We start from the raw sequence: 10000 nt of genomic DNA, 5'->3' as shown, positions 1-10000 counted from the left end.
AACTCTCTTTCGTACAAGGGTATAACCGCGTGTACGCCTTCTCTTTATCTGCCGCTCGCTCCCTACACGCTTGTGTCCCTACACTGCGACCGTGAAGTTTGCCTACAGAAGCGGGTGGCTAAAGTAAATTATCTGTCACCGTATAAAGTATAAAATCGTCTAAAATATCTTCTAAATATTTTTTTTCCCCCGTTTTTTCTTTTTTCTTTTTCTCCCTAAGAAAAGACAAGAGTGGGGCAAGAAATGCGTATTCCAAGAGGCTGAGTCACAAAGTGTACTTCCCTCCGACTCTGTCATTCCTTTTATACTACGAACAAAAGCGTGATTTTAAGCTTGTTAGAAGGTGTTCTCTCGTCAGGCCCCTTAGACTGCTATTGTTTCTTTTCAAGATAAATGATAATAATAACAACAATAACAAAATACAGAACAGTCAGATCCCGCAAATGAGTGAACGAAATGAGTATTTAGCGAGAATTCCGAATCATTCTTCTAATTTGAGATACTTTCACTGACAGATACTTATCAAACAAAGTTCACAAACGAGTTCCACACTGATACATAGCTCTATTGAAACGTTTCCAAAACCTTCCCTTTCCCCCATACGAGACGAAACTGCCTATTTAAAAATCCGGCGCCAGCGAGTACGTTTCTCAAACTCATTACCAGGGATCAATTCAGTTAAATGGGAAATGAGGAGAATGAGTCAAGAAGCCCTGCATTCAACGGGAGTATCCGAGAGCTACTGATAAACAAATCACGTGTAAAGTGCAAATGGACTGTGAAATGTGAAGTGCTCTAAGCTACTTTAAACGTATTTGGGGACGAATGTCAAATGCTCACAATTTCGGCAATAAAAAACTAACTAAACGTTGGAAGAGGGACAAGAGAGAAATTGAGAGGGTTTCAGCTTTACAAATATTGATAGACGCAGGTATTTGTAACATCTTACCTCTTCTTATCACACCCACCTTGTCCGTTCAGTACAAGTCCACACTGGGCCTCCACTGAGCTCTTAAGTAACGAGGAGAAAATAAAAGAAAAAAGAAAGAGGAAAAAAAAAAGAAAGGAAAGAAAAAAAATCAGACACAGAAACCCACAGACGGATCACTTAGCTTATGCTTTGTTACACGATTTGCTCAAGAACAATACTTAGAGTGAGCTAGGAAAACATAGTTATTCTCATCCAACTCAAGTGGTCTGGAGAAATCACACCGCCATTCTGCAGTCTGTCTGTCCCTACCCCACGAAATGCAGAGCAATTATCACTTTTCCTTCTGTTTAAATAGGAGTTTCTTCTGGATTGGGAAGTAAGTCGACAGTTACATGGGCAGAATAGAGGGGACAACTAAATACCCTCGCAAGCAGAGTGTGCTCGTACTCTACAATTTGCACACACAGTCATAAAAAATATGCGTGTATATATATATATACACACACACTACTAAATTCATAAGTATGTTTAGTGACACAAACGTACCGACTTACAAAGTGTACGTGGAAGTACACAAAGAACACAAACGACAGAAGACCTACCGAGCTTTGCCGGCTATGCAATGTCGTATGAGTGCAACAATAGGGCTGAGGAATCGAGTCTCTGTGCTTATGTCCGCATAGGTGGGGATGAATAGGATGAATATGCATCTATGTGCACAAACACCGGCACCCATGTGTGAGTGTGGCATGATGAACTTTCCAAAAGCCTGTCTACTGCTTCTGGTGCACATCTGAGGAGATCTCAGTTCTTTATTCTCCTGTTATGAGTCTTATTATGTGGGGATCCTCGCCCCTCCATAATAAATATTTTTATTGGAATTATAAAAGACTTGAAAAGGTTGGGTTTTCTTTGGGTTTTCCTTATGTTGGGGGTTAAAAAAACACAACAACCAAACCTAAATCTTTGCCCAGTGGAAATGTGTTAAAGACGCATTTTCCTCTACAAACAAACGAAGGTATTGGACATGAAAGAGGCCTTTAAGGGTGTTAACCTACTCAACAGCCCGTGAAGAGTTAAGTAAATGCGGAGAGAGTCGGTGCATAATAAAAACACCCACTTTACAAAACAACCTTTACAGTCCTGGCTCTCTCCCCCCACTGTTCACCATATTGGCGCTGGCCCTGTAAGACCTTCCTTTTCAAGGCTCTTTTTTATTTTAAGTGTTCTGCCTTAAAGTGATTATGAAATCAATATGAAAAAAACTTGGCGACTGAGCATAAATTAAAGCTGGTGATGGGAAAAAGGTGTGACAGTTTTCTTTGTTGCCCATGGAAAATCTTTTTAGGGCACTGAAAGATGCCACTCCAGCTCCAAGACTGTTTGCATCTGTTAGGGCTGACTTAAACCGCCCTCGAAACTATTGGACATTCACTTAAAATTCTGTTCAGGGAAAAGTATATTTACATTTGTTGCATTTGAAATGAGGCATATGCTGATGAACGTTTTAAAAAGAAAGACCAAGGGGAAAGAGAGAAGGGTGGTTATGCTACAGTTTTGCTTTAAAATGGTTTGTGTTTCGTCCTGATTCTACCCGTCCCCAAAAAGCTTCCCACCGAGCCCAAGGTGACAGTCGCAAGCGTCTAAGTTTGTTCTGAATCCGCCAAATCATGAAGATAAATATTAATATTCTCAGCTTCTCACCGCTCAGGCTTTTCGATACCCTAACACACTTCCCTCATCTGCTCGGGAAAGGAGGGAGGAGGAAAAATAAAGCAAAGATTGGGTACAAAGACGTTAAATAGGGAAATGAGGACATTGGTTCTCAAATAAAGTGTGATCGAAAGAACAGCGTTTTCGAAAGAAATCCTGTTTATTTTTTTCTTCTTTAAATAAACAACAACAACAACAACAAAAAAGAATGCGCCTCTAGCAGCTTAACCAACCTCCCTCCCTCTCTCTCTCTTTTTTAAGGGAAACATGTTGTTTGGTCGGATGACATTGCATAAATGACCAGTTGAATGGCACTAAGTCGAAAATTGGATAAACTATGGTGCTTTTTTGCCCGGGGACTTAGGCATTGTCTGCTGTCTTGCAAACGTTCCTAATCCCCTCTTTTGAAAAATACAAGGCTTTGTGCCTGCCAATGAAAAAAAATTTGTACAGATACAAAAAAATCAGCAGCAGACGTGGTTATAAAAAGGAGTAAATAGGTTTTAGTTGGGCTGAGCAGTGAATGGCAGGTTTCTTTTTTTTTTTTTTTTTTTTTTTTTTTTTTTTTAAGGGGGGGTAACATAAGGAGATCCCTAAAAATGCCCAGAGAGTGAATAATAATAACAAAAATATATATATAGTGAGTTCTAATGGAGAAAGTCAGGTTTAAATAGTTAGGGTTTTCCTCCTCGGAGATATAAGATAATGTTCTTTGTTGTTGGGTTGTTGGGTTGTTTTCCTCCTTCAAAGCAAAAAAAAAAAAAAAAAAAAAAAAGATTTTGTTTTCCCTCTCCAATGTGAATGGAGTTTTCTGGGATGGTTTCTGTTGGTAATGGTGGCGGTTGTTTGGTTGATTTTTAAGAGACTAAAATAAGCCTTTCTTAATTTTACAGAGTTCGGGTTTTTTGACCGCTACGTATTTGTGGAAAGAACAACATAGCGAGCTTTGTATGACTGGAAGCCAGATTTGGGGGGAAAAGTAAGTACAGTAAATACGGTCCTATTCGTCTCTTCCGCTGTTTGGGGAGCTTTAGTTCCTCAGCTCGTCGGAAGAAAGAAGGTTTGCTTTTGATTTGGGGGAGTTCTCGAAATGGGTGTTATTTACAGGAGGGCGTTGTTAGCGATTTTGGAAACAACGTTCACTGAGTTACCAGCTTCATTTTTTTTTTAAGTTCAAGGACTTCTGAGCTGATAAAGCTGAGGTTAAAATACACAGATACAGAAATTTCTGATGGGTCAAAGTGCCGGTTAGAGGGGGAGCAGATGAATGACTAAATACATCGTTAGATGAATTCAGCTTTATCAGCGTCTCTCTTTCTCCCTGTTAACACATAGATCGGATATTGCGAGGAATTTCTAACCTACTGACGAACATTTGCTCCCCTTTCTTTCTCCCCCACCTCTTGCCTCGGTCTTTCCCTTTGTATGCACGTCGGAAAGCGACCTTTTTTCCCTGACCTTCCTTTTCCCTCTTTTCCTCCTCCATCCTTTCCTTCCCTCATTTACCTGCCCTGTCGCTGCAAGTTATTTGAACGCTCCCGTTCACCGAACGAAAGGAAAAGTTTAGGAAAAGCGGGAAGGCGGCTTTGATTCGGTTTAGTTTGAGTTGCCGGTGCCTTTGCTTATATCTGACACACTTACACACACGCGGACACACACAACGCACTCCGGGATCTCCGTACGAGTCCCACGCTCTCAGCCTACATCCAGCGCGAGTTTTTTTGTTTGTTTGTTTGTTTGACCAAGGAAGACCGCTTGTTTTTTGGTTTTTGTTTGTTTGTTTGTTTGTTTGTTTCCATATTTTTCTTGCTATTCTTCTGAAGGGGGAAGGGCTCCGGATCGGTTTTTTTTTTTTTTTTTTTTTTTTTTTGGATGAAGCTTCCCTTCTTTGTATGAGCTACAGAGAGCTGCTCTGAGCAGAGGAAAATGGGGAGGGTGGGGGGGGGTGGGGTGGACCGGGGCAGGGGGAGGGGGAGGGGGAGAAGAAGGTGCCTCGAAAGGAGATCGCATGCTATTTACCTGCAAATCGTCTGCTCCCGAGGCTGCAAGCCCGAGGCTTGGTCCTGGCAGGAGTCTTTGATCTGGATGCATCCCATATTGGGACCCATGGCTCATAAGAGACAGGTCGTGGCGGCGGTAAGCATCTAAGCACCCCAGCTCTCTCCTCTGCTCGTCCAAGCAGGAGGATTTGAGCGCCCGCGCATTGTGCAAGGTTGATAAAATCAGTGGGTTCCCCATGGTGGATCTGCTGGTAGTATTGCTGGGAGTGGTGGAGAGAGTTCAAGGAGGTAAGCGTCGGGGTTGACTGCCGGGTGGCTGTGTTGGAACTCGTAGTGGAAGGACTGGTGGTGCAGTGGGGTGTACTGGTGGTTAGTGGAGAAGTACGGGGAGGCGAACTCGGTGCCCGTGGTAGAGTAAGTGAGAGGAGACGAGGAGGAATAGGCGACGGTTCGAGTTGGCCACGGACTCCAGGCATCCAAGCTGCATCAAACGGTAACTGTTTGATCCGTCATGACGTATCTGAAAGGAAGAAGTGAAAAGAAGACCCCAAAACTGGAGGTTTGTCATTTAAAACCCCGGCTGCGGTTCTTCCAAGCACGCTGTCCTGCATAGCTTCTCCCCCTGCAGAAGCGTCTCAGCCTGCAAGCTGCAACCCCAGCAACAAAAGATCCTTTCCTACCTTGGGCTGGTGCATAAAGGTTTGTTCAAAAAACCAGAAACAGCCCAGCCTGCCCTTAATACCGCCACGCGAAAGGGATCCGCGCGCTGAAATAAAAAAGATCTATCTGTCCATCCACCCCTCCATCCACCCCTCCATCCATCCATCCATCCATCCATCCATCCATCCATCCATCCATCCATCCACCTCCTGATCACAGCTGTAATATCTGGGGCTGACACACGCACACACAAAAAAACAGCAACTCATCAAACAGCGGAAACTACCGAGAACACACACAAGTCCCGTCCCTATGTTACAGCGTAAAGAAAGCTTTGCCGCCTGCTCGCCTTCCTTTCTTCCTTGCTTCCCTTCTTCCTTTTTTTTTTTTTTTTTGAACCCCTATTTTTCTTTCTTTTTTAAAATAACGAATCAGATCCCAAATCCCCCCCCCCCCCTCCTCCCCCCCCCCTCCTTTTCCCGAGCTTCGAAAGAAAAGGGGAGTCCTGTTTTTGAGCGAGAACTCCCCATTCCTGGCGAGCTGGTGGTGATTTCTCTCCACTTCATTATATTATTAGGGGTATTATTCTGATTTTCGTTCTGGCAACGGTTTTTTAACGTGGTAATGAGTTGCCCTTTCTGGCGACAGATGTCATAACGAATTTTCTCTCTATACTTCTTTAAGTTATCTCTGAAGCCGGATTATAATTAAACGAACGGTCCAATATGGATTTAAAAAAAAAAAAAGAAAAAAGAAAAAAAAAAAAAAAAAGAAAAAGGAAAAGGAAAAGAAAAAGAAAAAGAAAAAGAAAAAGAAAAAGGAGAAAGAAAAAGAAAAAGAAAGGAAGGAGAAAAAAAAAAAAAGAAAAAAAAAAAGAGAAAGAAGGGAAACAACCACACGAGCACATGCACACACACACAGATGCACACACACACGCACACGCGCAGCCCCACACGCGCTCACACACACACACGCGCGCACACACACGCACTCACACACACACAAAATACCTCTGCATCGTGGACGAGACCTGGAAAGGTAGTTGACATTTTTTGGTTCTCCGGTTTAAAAAAAAAAAAAAAAAAAAAAAAAAAAAAAAAGAGAAAAAGAAAGAAAGGGGGAAAAAAAAAAAAAAAAAAGCCACCAAACTCTGAGTAAAATCCCCCTCTCTCCGAATTAAAAAAATAAAAAGCAGAATGAAATTTGCAAAATCCGAAGTTCATGTATTTCCCCGCTCTTTCTGGTGTGTTTTTTTTTTTTTGGTTTTTTTTTTTTTTTTTTAGAAAAAATCTCTCCAGACGGAGGGAATTTGCAATGTATCTGCATAGATCAGATCTCTCGCTTTTCCATGCACCTCCTTAAAAACCTGTAGGAACAAAATTTTCCCTCTGCACAAAAGCTGCTCCCTGGATCAGATTTTGTACTTGCTGGGTATTTCTTTGGCTGATGTCGTAGGTCCCTTGGTAATATAGAAGTTTTGAAAATTAAGCATCAGCACTGAGAACTGGGAGGACAATAGATAGAGGAGCTTCATCCCAGGAGACAAGGAATAAATATTGTATCTTCGCCTAATAAGGAACTGTAGGTTCTTTCAACATTTTATACATTTTTCCTCCACTCTTTAGAATGCTTTTTCTTACCCAGGCTAATATGGGAGCTAATCTGATCGAAGGGGTTATTTTGAGTACATTTTATTGGGAAGACATAAAGCTAATATATATTAATAGATATTATTAAACCGTCCCTTTTCAATAGGTAAGTGCTCCTTCCTGTTGATTATACTGCTTTTAAATATTGACCAGAATCTTAAGATTGCACATTTTGTATGTGTGTCTGTTTTAACTGTATATATATATATATTTTTCTCTAAATGAAAACGATGTGGTCTGTTTTAGTTTGGGGGTCTTTCTCTCTCTCTTTCTCTCTTTCCCTCTCTCTTTCTCTCTTTCTTTCTTTCTTTCTTTCTTTCTCTCTCTCTCTCTCCTCTTTCTTTCTTTTCTTTCTTTCTTTCTTTCTTTCTTTCTTTCTTTCTTTCTTTCTTTCTTTCTTTCTTTCTTTCTTTCTTTCTTTCTTTCTTTCTTTCTTCTTTCTTTCTTTCTTTCTTTCTTTCTTTCTTTCTTCTTCTTTCTTTCTTTCTTTCTTTCTTTCTTCTTTCTTTCTTTCTTTCTTTCTTTCTTTCTTTCTTCTTTCTTTCTTTCTTTCTTTCTTTCTTTCTTTCTTTCTTTCTTTCTCTTTAACCCTTGCATTTACATCGAATTTTAAGTCCACCCCCACACTCCAACCTGCTTTTACATCTGCCTGATATGCTGTCTTGCAGGCTTCTTTAAATAGCTTTTTTCAACCATAAAAACGAGGGGGGTGAGACCACGAAGCATCACCGCAGAGGCGATATTGTATGGAATTAGACGTAAAAAATACATATAGACCGACGGAATTACATTGATCTCTACAGGAGGAGGGAAAAAAAAAGCCAACAACAACAAACAAAACAAAACAGGGAAAGGGAATATACGACCACTGACAGCGGTTTTCCCTTCTTTTCTCGGGGGCTGATATCTCTGAGTGATGGGAAATGCAATGGGTGGTAAAACCGAAGGGTTCCGCTGCTCCTTTATTTAGGGACAACGCTCCGAGGAGTTTCCAGGCTCGGAGAGGAGAGCAGCCCCGTATCCCCAGGTTGCGGCTCCCGGCCCCACCGTTCAATGCGGCTTCGCACCCGGATCGCCCGGAGGGGCCGCCCGTTGCCGGGGAGGGCTCGGGGGGGGAACCACCCGCCCCCCCGAGGAGATGCCAACCCAAATGGCACTTCCCGCCGGGGTGGCTGTGCTGGTGGTTAGTTTCCACAAATGATAAGCCCTGATATAAGATGAGGGTGTAAACTCGCCTTTAATTGCCATTTAATTTGGTTTGCTTTTAAGTGTTTTAAGCAGAGAAGGTGTGCTTAATAACAAGCCGCAGGCAAACAGGCATGTGGCTCTCTCCCTCTCTCTCCTTCTTCTCTCTCTCTCTTCTTCTTCTTCTTCTTCTTTTTTTTTTTTTTTTTAAGGTCTAGGTTTTGGGGAGGGTTTATTGGTATCTGTTCATGCAGGCTAACAGGACCTGTCATTCAGCCCTCTTTTCTTTATACAAATGGACAAAGGCACACGACTGGAATTGAAATGCATTGTCTCTGAAATGGAAAAGTGCGATTATCCAGGCGTGCACAGGGGTCAGCAGCAAACACTTTCTACCTCTCCAGCGCTGTGCTAGCGAGCTCGTCTCTGCAGAGTTGTGTGCTCCCCAACACACACCTTTCTTAATAGAGAGAGGGAAAAAAGGAGGGATAGTGGGAAGGGGAAGAAGGAAGGAAGGAAGGAAGGAAGGAAGGAAGGAAGGAAGGAAGGAAGGAAGGAAGGAAGGAAGGAAGGAAGGAAGGAAGGGAAGGAAGGAAGGAAGGAAGGAAGGAAGGAAGGAAGGAAGGAAGGAAGGAAGGAAGGAAGGAAGGAAGGAAGGAAGGAAGGAAGGAAGGAAGGAAGGAAGGAAGGAAGGAAGGAAGGAAGGAAGGAAGGAAGGAAGGAAGGAAGGAAGGAAGGAAGGAAGGAAGGAAGGAAGGAAGGAACTGTTTCTTTTTATTTGGCTTTCCTAGTTTTACTGTTCTGATGTTGTTAATGAAATATTTTCCCCCGTTATTTATTTCAGAAAATTATAGGAACTTTTCCCAATTCAGATTCCGTTTGGACTTCTCAAGATCTTGGTGGCTGAGAGACCTCGAAGAGCAATAGGCAAACTCTGGAGAATGATGAACGCAAACACCAGCAACCATACGAGACTCCAACAAGATGGCTTAGACCTGCACCAAAAAAAAAGTTCAGTCACCTTGAGCACACACTCCTATCCGAGAGGGATCAGTCCCTTTCCTTCCAGAAGGAGGCAAGCCCCGTCCCACACAATGCTCAGCGCCCTGTAGCTCTGCAGATTCCTCCTAGTTATTTTCTCCTTTAGTACTGCCTAGTGTCTTCTTCTTCTTCTTTTTTTTTTTTTTTTTTGTGGGGGAGTGAAACGCATTTCCTGGCTCTTGCCAAGCTCAGTGCACAAACGGGGACGCACAGAGGACACAACCGGTGCCACTCGAGCAGGGGAAGCTCAGAGGGCAGCGCGTTCCCTGCAGGGGATCCCCATCGCAGTCGGGCGGCAGAGATGTCACCCGTGCCGTAGTCACAGGGCGCTTCGTCTGCCTACTAAATTTCATCCTTTGGTTGGGGATAAGGCGGAGGGGTGGGGAAACTACAGGAGAGGCTGCTACACGATATGCCCCTTATCTTGATTCCCTTATCCGAGGGAGTCGCTTCATGAGGCACTCATCACTCTGCACCTGAGCAGTGTCCCGGGGCTGCCCGGTCCTGGGAGCGACGAATGGGACACGGATAGGGACAAGGACAGGTGCCTGCCCGAGCTGCCAGCAGATCCCCAAGCTGCAAAGGATCCGTCCTGCGAGCCATCACCCACAGCCCTTCCCCCTTCCCAACCGCACAGAGCAGACAGACAGACAAACTGACAGACCCCACCAGCCAGCTCGGAGCCCAACTTCGCTTCAAACAACAACAAAGCCCTCAAACTGGTTTTGTTTGGAGGAAAGTTTATAAGAAACCCAGCTTGCCAGATGCACGTTACTGGTCAGTTCCATCTGTTAGCTTCGCTTACAGACCCTAAAAAATCA

At 43.3% G+C, this 10000-nt stretch overlaps 1 protein-coding gene across 1 annotated transcript in view; it reads right to left on the bottom strand.

Moving 5' to 3' along the window:
* TFAP2D (transcription factor AP-2 delta) overlaps positions 1 to 6353 on the bottom strand; it is a 49851-nt gene extending 43498 nt beyond the window's left edge. The window contains 6 exon segments of the mRNA XM_048935397.1: positions 965 to 1011; positions 4664 to 4855; positions 4857 to 4931; positions 4933 to 5094; positions 5096 to 5164; positions 6315 to 6353. Of these exon segments, the coding sequence (XP_048791354.1) occupies positions 965 to 1011; positions 4664 to 4855; positions 4857 to 4931; positions 4933 to 5094; positions 5096 to 5164; positions 6315 to 6353 (584 nt within the window).
* Between the last annotated feature and the right edge of the window lie 3647 nt (positions 6354 to 10000).

Source organism: Lagopus muta, chromosome 2 (assembly GCF_023343835.1).
Source record: "Lagopus muta isolate bLagMut1 chromosome 2, bLagMut1 primary, whole genome shotgun sequence".
NCBI classification, from domain to species: Eukaryota; Metazoa; Chordata; class Aves; order Galliformes; family Phasianidae; genus Lagopus; species Lagopus muta.
This window is presented reverse-complemented; position numbering and strand designations above follow the sequence as displayed.